The sequence below is a fragment of the Elephantulus edwardii genome, unplaced genomic scaffold (assembly GCF_000299155.1).
Source record: "Elephantulus edwardii isolate Elephantulus edwardi_28Jun2011 unplaced genomic scaffold, EleEdw1.0 scaffold00093, whole genome shotgun sequence".
Classification (NCBI taxonomy): Eukaryota; Metazoa; Chordata; class Mammalia; order Macroscelidea; family Macroscelididae; genus Elephantulus; species Elephantulus edwardii.
In genome coordinates, this window is record NW_006399843.1 from 12,270,801 (window position 1) to 12,289,565 (window position 18,765).

Here is an 18,765-nt window from a genome sequence, read left to right on the forward strand (position 1 = left end):
AGCAGCGGGGCCGGGGTTCCAGGGGGAGCGGCCGCCGCCTCAGCAGCCTCTTCGTCGTCCGCCTCGTCTGCGTCTTCGTCATCGTCCTCAGCCTCCTCTGGGCCGGCCCTGCTCAGGGTGGGCCCGGGCTTCGACGCGGCGCTGCAGGTCTCGGCCGCCATCGGCACCAACCTGCGCCGGTTCCGGGCTGTGTTTGGGGAGAGCAGCGGGGGAGGCGGCAGCGGAGAGGTAAGGGGGCGAGGAACCCCCAGGTCCGGGGTCTCGACCCTCTGCGGAGCCCTCTCCCCTCCCCCACCTGGGATTGTGGGGCATCCCAATTCTGGGTCCATCTTGGGGTCCTTGACCCGGGGCAAATGGCTCTCCCATCTTGGGATCCCTCTCCATGGGTGCAGACCCCCAGGCACCCCCACCCCGGGTTTTGGACCCATCTGGCTAAGGGTATTTACCTTCCTCCCTTCTGCCCTTGCCCCTTCCCCAAATCCCTTGGCACAGACCCCCTCGCCGGGGTTTCCCATCCCGGGACTGAACCCCTCCTCCCTTTCACAGATTACCTCATCCGAGCAAGATTCCTCCTCCCTCCCTCCTAGAGACCTGATCCCGCCACATCCCCGCCTCCCTCCCTGGGCAGATGTTTTACTCTTAGGCTACTTCTCCTTTCGGGCATCTCTCGGATGCTGGCCTCTTCCCGGGCCACGCTGCTCCAGCCCTTGGGGACCTAAGTCCCATCCATCCCAGCCCCTCGCTTTGGAAAACCGAATGGACCCCTCGCCTCATCCCTGGGCCAGGTCCCTCCATTGCCAGCCACTCCCCCTTCCTTCACCTCCACCCCTAACCTAAGCTGCGGGTCTCATTTTACTCTACCTTCCCTGCGGTCCCCCAGCCCCCAGGAAGTCTCCTGCCCTCTCCACCTTGCTTCCTTCACCCTTTTCTCCTCTGAAGATAACGGTGATCTCGCACAGCAGTCTGTTTCCCCCATCTTATGGAACTATAGCTTCTAGCCTATCGGTGGCCGGGAATTACTCTACCTTCACTCCACCCTTTCCCTCCTTTAGAATGAAGGATTAGTGGCATCTTTAAGGAGAAAATAGTCTTGCTGTCCCCTAGGCTCAAGGAAGAGCAGCTCTTCACCATTCTCCCTGGAGGAGGGCAGGCTTACCCTCCAGCTCAGGGGAAGGGGCTCCTGTAGGGGAGGTGTTTGTGGGGGGGACTAAGGCAGCATCCTCCCAGGGGAAGCAGCTGCTCTCCTACCCCACCCACTGCGCTGGAGAGCACGCAGTCTACAACCCTAGCTCCCGCCCGCGTTCTCTTTTTCTCAGTCATTTCATTATTGATCCGCTTTTTCCTAGGCCAGTTCTGGGGCTTGGTCCGGGTGGGGGGGGGGAAGCATAGTCCGGGTGCGGAGAGTAGTCGAGGTTCAGCTTTACTTGAGTGTGGTGGTGGTTGCTTTTGGTTGGGAGAAAGAGGAGGATTATGAAGCAGTTACTCTTCAGAGGAGTTAGGGTTTGCTCTCTGATTCTTCTAAGGGGCCCAAGGTGGAGGAAGGGGCAAGAGCTTTACCCATTCATTTGTAGGGGAAAGGGGGCAGGAATGGGATGCTTTTTGATAAGCATTATTCAACCCTCTCCGGCAAAAAGGATAGTTGCCCTGGGAAAGGGAAGTTGAGTTCAGGTTCAGTCAGTGGCATTGCGCATTTGTTTTCCATTGGATGCAGAAGGGGGAGTTGGAATTGGAGGGGAGCGAGGTGGGTGGGATGAGGGATGCTGTGAGAAGGAAGAGCAGCTGCTAGGGGCTGAAGTGAAGGGGGGCAGGGGGCTGCTGTTCTGGAGTGCTCTTGATTGAAACAGAAAGGGAAAGATAACAACCAGCCATTTCCTGCGTGCTCTACCGTTGGTGCACACAAAATATCCTGGGCAAAAACCTTATCCTCTCTTGTGCCCTGCATCTCTTTAGATTTACTGCAAGAACCTAGGAAGAAGGGGAGGGCGGAGACCCCAGGGAACCCCATTTGCTCTTTTTGAGGAGCTGGCATTTTTTTTAGTTGTTAGTCTTCCTGCCTCCTTTTTAAAGCTTTTCTAAGGCAGCCTGATCAGGAGACTGACAACAACCGCCTTCTGACAGAGCGAGGAGGACATGATGGGGGCGTGTTCCTTGCTATGTAGCTAGCTGCAGCGTCCCCTCTCCCTGCCTCTCTCTGCTCTATCTCCACCTCCTTTTCCCAGCCTTCAGAAGGCAGCTGCAGTCAGCAGGGTTGTTTGAGACTATTTATTGGTTGCTGTAGATTATGATTTTTTTTTGAAAGGCCAATTCTGTATTTTTTAAGCTAACAACACAGATCCCATGTAGTTGGAGAACCAAAGGCCACATACATGACAAAAAGACTGAACCGTTCAGGTTACTTGCATGGAGTTGGTGCTTAAATGTGAGTTGATTTTGCTTTTTTAAAAAGATACAGCAGCAAAAAAAAAAAAAAAAAGAAAGAAATAGACTTACTGACATTTTGTTTACCTGCTTATTTTCAAAATTAGGACTTGCCTGGTAACATGTAGAATTTTAGCCCCATGTATATTTTGAGTATTATAAGAAAGTCTGTTGGAGAAGATAGTCCATTTTAAGAGATTCTAAGAATCATTTCTTCTTATTTAGCATGTTTATGTATTTTGTATTGAAGAACCAAGTATTGACATTCTAAATGTTGTTATCACATATTCAAAAGCAAAGTTTTATTCTGACAGCTTCCAATCACAGCTTTTCAAGAGACTGGTTAGAAAGAGAGCCACCTGGGTTGAGGGACCTAATGTCTGGGCATCAGAATATCTTATCTGTTGGTCTTTGACAAATCACCTTTATCCTTTTAATCAGGGTATTTTCTTATCCACTGGCATTATGAGATGGTTGTAAAACTTGTGTTTTGTTTATTTTATTAGTAGTATGTAGTATATATCCTGTTGAGGAATTTGAGTTATTTCAAATAAGATTGTATTAATAAGGGTTTATTTTCCTTTAAAACTTTTGCCTCAACATTAGTTGTTATTTCATTACGTAAAGAGTGGTAGACTCCCCTTAAAATGGCACTGCACCTTGAGCTTTTATGTGGTGGTTTGTGGGCAATCTAGTGTATGTTGATTAGTACTTAAGAAGTGGACTATAGTGATTATGTCCTCTTGGGGGTAACTTTCAGTTACCAAACTTTTCAAAAATTAAGCATTTGTTACAAAGTTTTACAAATAAGTGATAAAGTTCCAGAAAGGAAGTTGAAGAGTCACCCTGTAGCTGAATTCTTAGAACTTGCTCAGTTCTATATCATCAATTTCTCCTGGATTCATAAAGAAATGGTTATGAAACCCAAAATGATTCTAGCCTCTTTAAGTTCTGGTTTGCCTTAATAATGACTTGGTATAACAAAACCCAGGTTATATTATAAACCTAGTTAAGGTGTTTAAAGGATGACAGAGCTTCAGATAATTTCCCCTGTGTGAACTCTTTAAGCCATAGGAGACTTCCACAGGTTCTAACTTCCCTCGTATTGAACACCTCTCTTGGTAACAACTATGTGTAAGTTCTTTATGACAAAAAGTCTGTTAGAGTGAGTGTGCCTCGGTGCTTCTGGTTGGACTTTCTTTAAGACTCTTAAAGTCAAATTAAAAAGATATTTTCATAGAGTGTTGTAAAATCACAGGGATATAGTTTTTGCCTTCTTTCTACCCCCTCCCCCCCCCATAGTGTCACTGTCCAACCTGTCTGAGGATTCTCTCCGGTAATATTCATATTGTTATACTTTGTCATCTAAATAAGCATAGCATTCTCACTATTGATTGGAATTTGGGCTTCGCTAATACAGATATCAGGTGCCAATTCCAGTTCTTTGCTTATTTATTTCATAATTCAGTTACCTTCCCTAGCACCTGAATGCTAAAAGTAAAATTTCCATCCTGATTATAACATGGTATACTTTAATTAGATATAAATGGAAGCTGGATTACAGTATTGATGGGGTGGTGTTTGGTTGGGGTTTTTGATTTGCTTAGTTTGGTTTTCGTTTGCAATTGTATAGTTGAGGTGAACTAAACCAGGCTTTTGTGTTGGGTTTAGAAAAGATGGTGTTCCTATAGCTGAAAGGTGGTTTGAAGTTTGTGGCTTCTTTATTGATGTTCATTGGGTTAGGAGAGTGGGAGTGGCTCCCTTTTCCTTCACAGCTAAACTTGAGCTTGGCAGAAGGAGAATGAAGCCAAGAAGACATGCAGAGTAGAAGGCAGTGGACATGGGCCCTCATCTCATCTCTGTCATTGACATCTGTGACTTTGGGTATTCACTTAGAACTTTAGATTTCTGATCTGTAAAATAAGCTGGGCATCAATCTTTTCTGCTCCAGTAGTCTGATTCTTTTCTGTGATAGTGATGTCTTACTCTGATTTATTTAGAATTAATATCAATGAGTCTGCTTGGTAATTTTTGTTACAAGATTGTATATTTTCTCATTTAACTGATATTAATACTCCACCCACTCAACAACCCACTTATTGCTGTCAAGTCAGAACCAAGTTATAACTGCCCATCTTTTGAGTCTTCTGAGGCAATAAATTATCTAGAGGGAGATGCTTATCCTTCTCTCTCAGTGCTCTGTTGCATTAAACTCCTAGAGAAGTGTAGCCTTTGGTTTAACAGTACAATTCCCAATGGACTACTAAGGTTTGTTGTTAATACTGTTGTTGTTATTGAGTATTTTGGAGACGGAACCGACTCATAGCTGAGCCTCCAGCAAATTTTCAGAGGCCTTTAATCAAATGAAAAGTGATTGCCCGTCTTTCTCCTCTGGAGCATCTGGTGGATTTTCAAACTTGTACCTTTGGGTTGACAGGTCAGCTCCTTACCATTAAGCCACTAGAGCTCTTACTAGGAAGAGACAGTTCAACTTACTGAGAAATTTTAATTTACTGTATCTTTAGGGACCTCTGGTGGCTTAGTGGTAAAGAGCTATGCGGCTAATGCCAAAGGCATATGGTTCAAATTTGCCAATTTCTCTGTGGGAGAAGGATGGACAGTCTCCTCCTGTGTGATTTATTGTATCTGAGAACCTGCTGGAAGGTCAGCTGTGGGTCGATTCCGATTTGGAACACAACAATAACAACTGTGTCTTTGTTGGAAGTTGACCAATTTTATTAGAAAAATGAAAATATCTTAAAGATAGCTTTAAGAACCCATAGATCCTAGGGCTTATCAAGTGAGAAAAAGTAATTCAGTACATCAAATAGATACCAATATGTTCAAAGAAATTATATCTACTTGCAGGAAGTAGTTAATATATTTTGACATGAAGTACTTCTTTCCATTTACTTGTCTTACGACACATGTTCTTGTAGGAAGCATCATATAGGAAATAAAGTGATCTATCTCCTGATTGGAAATTGAGGAGGGAAAGTCCTCTCATGACTGACTGACTTCCCACATCTGCTCAGTCAGGAGCTGTCCTTCCATAGAGCAGTTGTGCAGATTGTTCTGTAGCCTTCTTTACCCTGTGACTGGAGGGGACCACAGCAGTACTTTGCTTGCTCTTAGGCATAACAGAGTGTCTGTCGGAGACTCGCTGTGTTTTAATTGTAGGTCTCCTAATTGAGATCTTTTTGTGCCTGCCCACATTTCTCTAGTGTTGGCACAGAACTTCAGCTTCCTTCTAGCACTTAACTGAAAGCCTTCAGTTAGGCCTTTTGTGAATATCTTGTCTCTATTCATTCGTCCTTTGCCAAGGTAGAGAGCCTATATGGCATAGACTTTTAGGGAAAGGGGAAGTTTTGTGACTGTCACTACTTGGGGAGGAATTTTTTTAAGGATTGCTAGGATAGGATCTTCCTTTGTTTGTATATGTTATTATATATGTTATTTCTAGGGATTAAGAAAGGTTCAGTTACTAATGAGTCTGGCATCAGCCTACCTATCTTTTAATCAGATTCTTAACCCTGTAGTCACTAGTAGAACAGAGGGTGCTAAAAAATTAACTGTTTTAAAATATTTGTTTGGATCTTATCTAGTTTATGAAGCTTGATCTTATTATCATAGAGTAAAATCACAGGCCTGATTTTGTAGATTAGTGGGATATGAAAGTAATAACATGGTTTTTTTTTTATTAACTTTGATTTGAAAAGACTTCAAGAGGTTCTTAAATTGATAAGAACATATGTACTCTTACATACATACTTCTATATTTATTGTATACTCTGGTATATCTTGAGAAATGTAGGGATTGGCTAGGCTTCTAAAATAGGTTTTAGAATACGTTGGAATCATTCTTCTGGGAAGAGTAATTTCAGTTTAGTTTCCATTTTACTACTAACCAGAATGCAGTGTGTCCTTTGATACATCCGTATTGGCATGCTAGAAGAACTGCAGTCTTTTATTAAGAAAAAGGAACCTTAACTTCTTCACCTGGACCCAGATGGTTTCATCGATCACATCAATAGGCAGACGAAGGGCTATTTTTTTGTTTTCTTGTTGTTTCATTGGTTGTGAAGAAGGCCTGAAAGAAGGAAGTACTGGATCTTTTATGGCATGCATTAAATGAAGCTGGAGGCCTTTGCTCCTCTACCTGAGTGGGTGGTTTTATGGCCTAATTCTTTAATTGCTGGCATTTATGACAGTGTGGATGCTACTGGCTCTCTGGCTGAGGTGGATTATGTTGGGAGTAGGAAGAGAAAAGGGGTCCTTTTTGTTACTCTTCATTTTCCTCCTCAATGAAGTCTCTGTGAAAGCCCTGAAGGAATATAGAGACAGTTGGACTGAGAGAATGACATCCCATAAAATGACTCTTCATGTTTTTAAAAAGGATGAGCTGCTTTTCTTGACCTATCCAACGAAATCCATACCACTACTATTAAATATTTCATCAAGCTTTGTACCTTGTCAGGTTACACATGTGAGGAAGCCAGCCATGAGTTTGCAGCCTTTGCCAAGCGCTTCCTTTTAAAGACCAAGACATTTGAAAAGAAGCCTATGATCTGCACTTGTTTTGAGTGACAGAAGTCTGATTTCACAATTAGTATGAAACTTATTAGGGGCTAAACTTGGTGTTACTTTTTAGATGCTGAGTATATTACCCTAATATACTTTTTTACCCTAATATACAGATAACAAAGATGTAAGTGTTAGTTGGCAGTTTTCTGTTCTGAGAGTGAAAAGTCCCCTATCTTTGAAATGAGTAGTTGTTTTTCTATTTGACAAATAGACTGAAGGGATTTCCCCAGCTGAAAACTATACCTTGTGAAGCATCAGTGGTAGATTCTATTGCACTGGCATACATTTAAGGAGTTGGAGTTGGTTCTATGTATTTTATTGCTTTGTGATATTTTCTAGGAGTAAGAGTTGGGGAAACTTCCTAGCATTTGAGAGTAAGATACATGTTTTAGAGATAATTATCAGCCTCATTTAGCAACATCAGACTGATTTTGACTTTCCACCTCAAAGTTGTTGATTGTTCTTTGCCATTGAATTGACTACGATTCATAGAGACTCTCTGAACCACAGGTCTGAACTTTGCTCTATCCTGGACCATCCTCATGATATCTGACGTACTCCAGCCTGTTGTTAACTGTCACTATGTTTGGTCATTTAATTGAGGGTCTTTTTCTCTTTGCTGTCCTCTGCCTTTCTCAGCATGATTTCTTTTTCCTGGACATCATTGTTGTTGTTATTATTATGTACCATCAAGTCGCCTGCAACTCATAGTGACCCTATGTACAACAACCCTAAACCCTGCTCTGTCCGGGTCCAGTCTCACTGTCTCTGATACACCTACCCTGATTACCCCAGTCACTGACTAAATCCATCTCTTAGAGGGTCTTCCTCTTCTGTGCTGTCCCCCACCCTCTCAAGCATGACGTCCTTTTCCAAGGACTGGTCCCTCCTTGCAGTGTCCAAAGTATGTCACACAAAGCTTCAGAATCTTTGCCTCCAAGGAGCAGCCTGGTTTAACCTTCTGCATGAACCTGTTCGTTTTCTTAGCAGTCCATGGACATCATCATAGGAAAGCAGTATTATTTAAGAGGATTGCTTCTAGAGTTCAAGTGGTTTTTGGTTGGTTCCCCCCCCCCTTTGGCTCTCCTAAATACTATCTCAGTTCTAAAAAAATGCAGAGACATTGACGTAAATATCTATAAATGTCTACATCGATAGAAATATTTAATAAATACCTACACATGGACTGTCTATCCATGAGTGTTGATTAATTTTTAGATAAAACACAAATACACAGTATTTTCACTAGATTATTGCCTTTAATTATAAGCAGTATGACCATACAGATAATAGCTCTTTAAGCTTAGTTAATGAGGAAATCCTTTTGTAATCTTTCCAACCGGGATTGTGTGTGTGTGTGTGTTCACACATACATATAAGTTCCTTTACAAAAGAGAATCTCATAATCTAATCTGTAGTAGTGTGAGATAGTAATTAAATACTGTTAAGAATGGAGGCTCTGGATTTAGATTGCCGGATCCAAATATTGGCTTCCCCATTTATTATCTAAGTGACCTTAGAAAAGTTTCTTAACTGCTACATGTCTTTGTTTTTCTTTTCTAAATTACGGGGTTTGAGTCCACCAAATGCTCCTTAGGAGAAAGATGAACAGTCTCCTGCCATGCAAATTACTGCCTCTAAAAACCCACTGGAGGATCAGTTATGAACTGGTCTTGACTCGACAGTATGTAACAACAGCAGCAAATTATGGGTAATTAAAACTTTTTGAGATTATTGTGAAACTTAATTGAGATAAAGCATAGAAAGCTCTAAGTACAGTTTCTGGCACATAGGACATCCTAATTATTATTAGAACTGAGAGATTGAAAGGACCCAGGTGCTATCATTGTGACCTTAGAATGTTCTTGATGGTGATCTGGGTGTCAGATTATTGAATCAATTTGTGAGGTGCCAGTCAGTGCCAACTCATAGTGACCATATATATGTAGGCTCAGGGTTCCAGTATTATCTCCCATCTTTTTTTTTTCTTCTGATATCTTTGGTGAAGAGGCTTGAACTGCCATCTAAATAGTCCCCAATCTTAGTAGGAAGAGTAACCCTGTGAAAAATGGAATGAAACAGTCTAATCTTGAGCCAGCCTCAAAGTGTCTACTGTGCTTATGGCTGTTAACTGCAGTTACTGTGTCATTCCATCATTTTGGAAATCTTCCTCTTTTGCTGGTCCTTTTTTGTTTCCTTTTTCAACTTGTGTACTGTCGAATTGGATCCCACTGGCACAGGAGGAGATTGCCCCTCCTTATCCAGTGGATGCATTTGAACCATTTGCCTTTGGGATTATAGCGCAGCTTCTTGCCACTAGGCCATCAGAGCTCCCATGGTCCTTGACTTTTCCAATCATGATGTCTTTCTCCAGGAACTGGTTGCTTCTTGTTAATATGCTCAAGTAGCCTCATTATACTTGTTTCTAAGGATCCTTCCTGTTATTTTGTTGTGTGGTATAGCATCAAATCAGAACTGACCTCCAGTGGGTTTTCAGAGGCGTAGCTCACATGGGAGGAGATTGTCCATCTTTATGCCACAGAATAGCTGGTGGATTTGCACCACCAGCCTTTATATTAGCAGTATAGCTCCTTAACACAAGGTCATGTTGTTAGAGGTTATTCATTGAAGAAAGACATACTTGGGAAGGTGGTAGGATGGCGAAAGAAAGGAAGACCTTGGACCAGGTGTTGACATAATGACTGCAGCAGTGTGTGCTCAAGTGGATCAGAAATTGTGAGGATGGCACAGGATAGTACAGGGTTCATATCTCTTGTTCATAGGGTGAATTTGAGTTATATTCGACTCAACAACACCTGACGAAAAGAAGAAGGATCAGTCTGCCCTTCACTTCTTCCAAGAATCTTTTGGCGAGTCTTGATCAATTCAGGATTCTTTTCCATCATCGCAATGTACAGGTATAAATTCTTTTTTAGTGTTCTTATTCATTATCCAACTTTCACATGCATATAAGACAGTTGGCAATAACAAGACTTCCGTCAGGTGGATCTTAATTTTCAAAAGTAACATCCTTGCCCTTTAACACATGAGTAGGTTAGGTAGAACCAAATGGAAAGCCAGACCTACCTTGATAATAGTGGATACCATTAGTATCTAAAGAAAACAAGGTGGTATATAGGTATGTGACCAAGGAGTAAAATGCCCCCATGAATTACCGTGTTGAGACACTTTTGGTCTCCCTGTGTTGCTAATTTTTTTAAATTAAGCATTTGGTGATCCCTAACAGCAGCTCCCTAACAACAGTCAGTGTCCTTGGCATAAGGAAATCAGGAGACATATTGCATTGGCCAAGTCCACTTTCAGGGACCTCTCGAAAATGCTGAAGAGCAATGATGTCCGTTTAAAAGCTAGTATTTGTTTGATTGAGGCCATGATTTTCTCAATCTCCTTCTGTGCATCAGAGAGCTGGACAGTTGAATACAGTTAACAGAAAAGAATTGTTGCCTTTGGGTTGTGATATTGAAGAAGATTGCTGAATATCCTATAGACTGTCAAAAGAACAAACAGATATGTCTTGGAAAAAGTGCCATCAGAGTGCTCCTTGAGGCAAAGATAGTGACATTTCGTCTTTCATATTTTAGACATGTAGCTAGGTGAGGCTGTTCCTTGTAAGAGAACATCATGCTTGGAAAGATGGAGGGACAGTGACGAAGAGAAGACCTCCCCACCCCAATGAAATGGATTGACACAGTGACTTCAGCAATGGGTTCTAGTGTGTCAGAGATGATGAGGATGGTACAGGATAAGGGAGGATTTAGGTCAGCTGTTTATAGGGTTGGTATGAGTCCTACTCGACTCTATGACACCTACAACATCTCTGAAACTCTAGAATTTTTGGCCTCCAGATTCAGATCTATTAAGTTTACTTGTCATTTGTTCTCAAGTTTTAGTTTGGAGAGAATAAGTGTTGCCTACAGAGATCAATGCAATCAACAAATTACAGAGGAAATTATAAGTTGGTAGATTGTAAATTCTGGGGCTTGGAATTTATTAAGAAATAAAGACAAAGGTAAAAAGAATGGTCAACACACAAAGACAAATACTGCTTAATGCCACTGTTGTAGAACGGGACTGACTTCAGGGTTGGGGTAAGACTGAGAATAACTGGATAAATTATGTATACTGCGTTGAAACAAATGAGGGAGAGACTAGTTTAAAAGCGATATATGATAGGGTATTATGGTTATCACAAGAGTCCAGAATGAAGGTTGCATAGTGGAGTGTATTCGGAGCGGGAGGATTGTGTACCAATGAAGGAACTTTTCAAAGAGAAGAGTGAACTGGGGGGGAGGGATGGGCAGGAAGAAAAGTGCAACAATGAATGAATGGAAATCCAAAATTTTGTAAATGTTCATTAAAATTAATTAAAGAAAAAAAAAAAGAATGGTCAAAAACATTAAATTTAAGAATGTCTGGTGACTTGGTGGGTAGTTGTGCTGCCAACTCAAAAGCAGGCAGTTCAGATTCACCAGTTACATGCAATGTATAGCCTCTGAAAACCCTGGAGGGTCAGCTATGACTTGGTTCTGACTTGATGGAAATTAGTTTGAGGTGTGGGTTCTTGGTTGGTTTTTTAAATTTTTGTTTTGTTTTAGTAGAATGTAGTATGCTTAAGGAAGGAAAATGTCTTCTGTACCCAAATGAACTAAAAACACTCAGTATATTTTATTGATCTATATACCACGTTTTAAAAATGAAGCAACTGAGACAAAACATGTTAAATAATTTTTCTTAAGTCTTAGGCCTAGTATATGGCAGAGCTAGAATCCAAGTCTACATTCAATTGAAAGCTCATTTATGTTTTCTGTGCTATGCTATCTTCACTTTCTTTCCCACCCCCACCCAATCAATTCCTGGATCTTGTCCATTATACTATTGTAGTGTGTCTTTAATCTGTCCCTGTTTTTTTTGTTTCCTACTGTCCTAGTTTAAATTTCTATTACCTTTGCTTGGATTATTGCAGTAATCTCCTAACTGGTCTCCCTGCTTCCCTTTTCATCCTACACAGTGTAGCCAGTAGTTTTCTTAAGTACAGATCTGATTATGTCACTTTATTCCTAAAACCCTTTCGCTTCTCACTGAATATAAAATAAGATTTAAAATTCTTAGCCCTTCATAATCTAGCTGACCTACATTTCTACATTTTGAACCTTATCTCCTGAATGCACACTCATTTAGTACTTCAGCCATGTTGGATTATTGAACAGTGTTCTCCACTGTGTGTATACTGCCCTCTATTTTTTTACTGATGTTTCTCCTTTGCTTCAAAGGTCTTCCCATCCTGCCCAGGCTTTTTCAGATCTTTTCATGGCTCAACCCAGATCTCAGCTCTTCCACGAAATAGTCACAGATACTGCTACTAGTTGAAATTCCACTTTCCCTTTTCTGTTTTTCTATTGTATTTTATGTTTTACCCTTAAAGAACTTACTTTGGGATACTGTGGATTGTAGTTTTGAGTGTCTTTCTTTCTCTTTTGGATTATAACTTCTTTAAGACCTGGACATTTCTAATCTATCATTTATGCTTTATATTGTTTATAATGGTGACTTTTCATGTGGAAGGTAATCAGTAAAAGATAAATTGAAATTTTATATAGATAATTAGGAGGGTCATTTTGACTAGACTTATTTGGTTTTGTTTTGGGTTGTTTGTTTTGTTTTTTTTTTGTTTTGTTACAAGGCCTTCAGATTATTTGTGTCCATTCATTGTGTGTTTTCCTCTATTTTTGTTTTTTACTCTTCTGTTAAAAAATTTATTTTTATTTATTTTAGCTTTTATGTTCATTTTCAATTGCAATGTAAAAAAATGTGCTTCAGAATATCCCTATTGAGGATATGTTATAAGAGCTTGTATGTAGTCCTTTCCAGTCTGTTTGCTTCATGTGAATGTGACAAAGGCCTCTGACCCTTGGTTTTTGAGGCTGTATAGAGGCCTTGCATCACTCAGAGTGAAACCTTTATAGATATGTTGGGTTGCAGAAAGCATTTCCTGCACAGTCAGATTGAAAACTGTGACTTGGGAGTATTCATGTAGATTACCAAAAGGCTGGGCAGAGTTTATATTAACAACAGACCATTTTCCTACAAACTTACAGCTCTAAAACCTGACTGAGCTGTTGAAGTGGCTTTGGGACTTTTAATTCCTTCTTTTTAGTGAATTGATAGTAGGTTTATTTAAGACTAGTTGAATAATTCCTAAACTTCATATTCACTGTCCACACTTAACCACTGCACAGTCTCAGAAATGGTGAGTTCAGAGACAAGACTGGATTGTTGTGGGGATTTTGCAAGTTATAGCAAAGAATAGGGCAGCTTGACTTCCTATTATGTGTTGCTTGAGAAATCCTAAGAATTGGAAATATAACAGATTGAAACAACTTTTCCTATAAATTTTTATCAGAAAGTATAAATTCAAATAAGAGGAGAGTATAAAAAAGCAAAAAATAAAGAATCTTAAAAGAATTGAGGGCTTATAGTGTTGCACATGGACAGTGTTTGGAGGCGCTTCCAGATTGATTCAAGTTTGGAAGGAGGAGTGGCATGCAATTCCTAAACCAGATGTCTCTGGAAACTCTATAAACATAACTAAATGACGTTAATTACAGAACAGAGTTCAGATCTTTTGTTCATAGAGTCGCTATGAGTCATATTGGACTCGACGATACTTAAGCTAAAGGAGATTAGTGTTGTTATATTTTGGAAGAACATTCTACTTTGAACATCACTCCTTGTAATTTGCTCTTCTGAGGTTATCTGGGTTTTCTGTGATGCTGAACCTTGTGCCATTAGGGTATCAAATACCATAATGTTTTACCAATGTGGACAGTGTTTAGTAGAGCTCCCAGTTGTAGGACAGATTTGGAAGAAATCCACTTTCTAAACCACATATCTATGGGAACTATGAACTTGGAGAAACTACGATAGTTATAGAAAGGCATTAGAGAGTCTCTATGAGTTGTGCTTGACTCAGTGGCAATCAACAACAGTGTTGGATTAATTAAAAAAAAATCAGAGATTTAAAGTCACCACTCAACTCACATTCTTACAATGTTAATGACAAACTTCAAAACATGATGATGTTGTCAGAAGAGGCTGATGAGTTTTCCCAGAATATTAAGAACATAAACTTCCCAACTCATATAATTGAGCATAACCTAGGAATTTAACACATTAGAATTGGATTAGCTAATTTGGTAGATTTGTTGTTTGCCAATGGGAATATTCTCTTTTGTCATCAGTGCTCCTTCAAAAAATTATTTATGGAACTTCACCAAAGAATACAGATAGTATTTATGGAACTTCACCAAAGAATACAGATAGTAAACAAATACCTGAAGAAATGTGCAAAATCCCTAGCTCTAAGAGAGATGCAAATTAAAACAGCTATGAGATATCATCTCACCCCAGTAAGAATAGCAATATTTAACAGAACAGCGAGCAACAAATGCTGGCGAGGTTGTGGAGAAACTGGAACCCTTATTCGCTGATGGTTGGGAGTGTAAAATGGTGCAACCACTATGGAAGGCAGTATGGCGCTTTCTCAAAAAGTTACAAATACCATTTGAGCAAGTAATTCCACTACTGGGAATACCTGTAAGAAACCGGAACTGCCACCCAAACAGATATATGCACTCCCATGTTTATTGCTGCTTTGTTCACAATAGCAAAGAGTTGGAAACAACCCAAGTGCCCATCAACAAACGAATGGATAGAGAAGCTGTGCTATATTCACACAATGGAATACTATGCAGCACTGAAAAACAAAGAACTCATGAAATATTAGGCAGAATGGGTGCCTCTGGAGGACATTATGCTGAGTGAAATATCTCAATCACAAAAAGACAAATACTGCATAATTTCACTGTTATAGAACAGGACTGACACAGGTGTTGAGAGGAAACAGAAAAGAGGGATAAATAATGTACTTGGCATTGAAACAGACAAGGGAGACAACTATATAAAAGAAATACATGATTAGGTATTATTGACAAGAGTCCAGAATAAGCGTTGCATAGTAAAGTAGAGGAGGGGGAACAATGAAAGAACTAAGGGGCGGGGGACAGGGAGGAAAATGTGTAGCAATGAATGAATGGAAATCCTAGTTCTTTATAAACTTTTATTAAAATCTAAAAAAAAATTATTTATAGAAGGATACACTCATCTACCTTTAGAGGGAAGATGGTTGTAGAATCTTCACTCTTAGTCCAGTTGCTGTTGATCATTCAACAGCCCATATACCCAGAAGGAAAGATGTGACTTTGCAGCCTGGCTTCTTAGTTGAGACTAAGTGGATGAAAAAAAAATTCTTGTAGTAGAATTTTATCATTGAATAAGATAGCTCACATGACTGCCTAAGTTGGCATATGAGGAACTATTATTATGTGCCGGCGAGTTGATTACGACTCTTAGTGACCTTATGAACAACAGATCTGAACCTTTTCATCCTGTGCCTATTGTTGTTGTGTGTTAGAACCTACTCATTGCAGACCCTCCAGTGGGCTTTCAAAGACAGTAAATCACAAAGGAGGAGATTGCCCATCCTTCTCAGGAGCAGCTGGTGTGGACTTGAACATGCTAACTTTGGGATTATACCACAGCTTCTTACTACTGTGTTGTTGTTAAGTGCCGTTGAGTTGTAGACGACTCATAGTGACCCTGTGAACAAAAGACCTGAACACTTGTATAACTTTCATCATTTTCCAAGTTCATAGAATTTCTGGAGGCAAGCTTTTTTGGAAGTGGATGTCACTCCTGCTTCCAAGCTTGTTTTAATTGAGAAGCTCCATCAAACACTGTCCACCATGGGTAACCATTATCGCATTTGACATATCAGTGTCACAGTGTTTAATATCACAGCAACCAGGAGTTACCTCTGTACAACAAATGGACAGATCAGTGCTATACCGCTTAGAAGAATTTTTTGACAGTTCTCCTCTCAGTGATTGGTAGGTAACTGAGGTTGGAATCCGTATCACCTTCATTCAAAATTACTTACAAGTCCACCTTAAATGAAAAGAACCACTTCTGAAAACAGTGTTGATGCTTGTTTAGTTTTTCCAGCCTACTTGAATGGATCTGGTCATTTTTATAGTATTTTCCTGTTTGAAATTAACTGTAATTGTGATGGTTAATTTAATTCATTAAGTGGGCTTATTTCTCCAGCTTCTACAAGAACTGTTTTAGACCTGGAATTTGAGAAACCTGGAAGTATACTTTTCTCGCTTTTTAAAAAAAATGATCTTGCAAAGTAAGTAAATTCTTCTAAAGAGTTTGTAAGCTTACTGTCTAAAAGTAATGTGCTAATTTTGGGGTTACCTCCCTCTTTTCTTTTAAAGACACATGACTGTCTCTTTCTGAAACACTATTGATGGAGTTTACCTGTCTTACTTGCTTAGCTGTTTTGAGCATCTTTGCTGCTTGCTTTTGTTGGCAAGAAGTAGGAATTCACTAATTACAAAATGAGTAGCATTTGTATTTCTTAGGTAACTCTAGGTAAAATGGAATTAAATATTTGAAACTGTTGGGAAGGGCATACGCCAGGAATGCATCCTATCTCCATACTTTTTCAACTTGTAGGCAGAACAGATTATCTGGGAGGCTGGGCTCTATGAGGAGAAATGTGGGGTCAAGATTGGTGGAAGATATATATATATATATATATATAAACAAACAACATATATAAACAAATGAAGTTTATCGAGAGATAGAGCCAGTCTGCACCTGGAAACATCCATTGTCATATGTGAAAATGATACCCCCACTGGCCCATAAAATAAGATGGTAAAAGTTACAAAATTCACAGTTGCCTGAAGGACCATCAGAGTGGTTACAGGTGGGATATGTAGAATCGAGAATTTGGCAACAAGTCTGTACCATGTAAATGGAATGACTTGATTGATAAATTACATACTGTTCTGTTATTATAAGGTAGTCCTAACATGGTGGACAGAACTAGTTTTTCTGGGAACTTAAGTCATATCTGTTTCTGGAGGACCATTGTAAGGATTTATCAAGAATCCCGAGATCTTTTAGGTGCAAGCTATATTGCTTTTATATTGCTTTTTGCATATTTGACTATAATGACAAAGACCTTGTGGACATAGGTTAGATATACTGCACAGGCCAGGTGTCAAAGAAAAAAGAAAGTTGTCCCTGATGTATATGGCTCAAGTCAGCACCAGGGCTAAAGGAATTGCCTTGGAAAGGCAGCTTCTAAAAAACCAGACGTGGAACCCAGACTCAGACTTCAAAGAGGAGTTAAGGCTCTGTTTTAGAATGCCCTATTTACACACAAACCAAGTGCCCCTGAATTTAGACTCTCAGACATTCCTTCCTTTTGACCATAGATTTTAGTTTTCGAAAATCCTTTAATCACACTTAGATTGGAGTTCATCCTTATGTCGGTGAAAATTTCACCTGCTATTTTTATCAGAGAACCTCTGCTGACTTCCTCCTGTGCGATTTACAGCCTCTGAACCCACTTTTGGGTCAGCAGTGAGTTGGTTCCAACTCGCTGGTACATAACAACAACATTGTTATCAGAGAACAGTGTATTATTATTGTCTTTGCACTCTTTAATCCTAAGTGACCTTTTTTATGTTAACATTTCTCCATATCAGGTCATATTTAAAACCTTTTAAATATCCTCCTGTTACTCATTAAAACAGACACTGTTCTGTTTGATGCACCAATATAGCTTAAGAGAACTGGCCCTTGCATCCGACAGTCTTATCACAAGAGAGAAGGTCAATAACTGCATAAATGATGTCAGTTCAGTAACTGTACAAATTTGTGTGAGGTTACATTTAAGTGACCATCTTGGTTTCCTCTTGATGTCTATGTATTTGACAATACTTGACTGTAGTATGCTTTCATCTTCTTACAGACTCAGCATTATTGTTATATTTCACTTTATGAAATGATTTACAGGTGTCATTACATTTTCTTCAGTTAGAAATGACGCAAAAGTGCTAGTAAAGAGGCTAATCTTCCTCCCAAATGTCATTCATAAATATAGAACTCCGTAGAGTAGTGGAGATTAGAAAACCTAGTTCACTTTTCAAAGAACATGTTTTATATAGCAGGGTGATGACTAAGTGCTGGGACTTAGCGTTGAATAAACAAGAGCCCTTTTCCTCATAGAACTTAAACTTTTTAATGAGTACAACTTAAAATCCCATTATTTTAGAAAATAGTACTCAGCGTGCTCCTAACACATGTATTACATATAGAAAAGTAATGCAGGAAGAAATTGTATGCTTTCATTAAAAGTATATCATGCATGTTATTTGTAGTAAAAAATGGTATAGCATTGTTATAAATACTAAAATTCTAGTACTTGGCAAGAAACTTTGGAAATCAGTGATTTAAAGGTTGATCTCTCAAAACATGTATTGTAACTTGGGATCAGGTAATCTAGTATTCTTGATTTACTTTTTTTTTTAAATAAAAAACACTTTGAAATTTTACAGAGAAATTGGTTTTTCTTTCACCAATTTATACACATTTTATTTCATGACATTGATAGCTCCTACAATGTATCAGCACTTTCCCATTCCTCTGTGTTCTCCATCTGCACTTGCCCTTTTCTGTTCCTACTTTTTGGGCTGCTGCTGCCCATCAGATCTATGAGGTTAGTTTGTTCTGAGGAATGCATACCACCTGGTTAATGTTCTCTTTATAGACCTGTATATTTATAGTTTGACTAAAATTTGAGTCAGAGGAGTGGATTCATTTCCAGGT

The 18,765-nt window shown here is 39.6% G+C and overlaps 1 protein-coding gene across 1 annotated transcript in view; it reads left to right on the plus strand.

Moving 5' to 3' along the window:
- Nucleotides 1–18,765, plus strand: part of KMT2A (lysine (K)-specific methyltransferase 2A) — an 89,656-nt gene that overhangs the window by 250 nt on the left and 70,641 nt on the right. Inside the window, exon 2 of the mRNA XM_006890887.1 lies at nucleotides 3–228. Coding sequence (XP_006890949.1) covers nucleotides 3–228 — 226 coding nt within the window. The remainder of the gene's footprint in view (nucleotides 1–2; nucleotides 229–18,765) is intronic.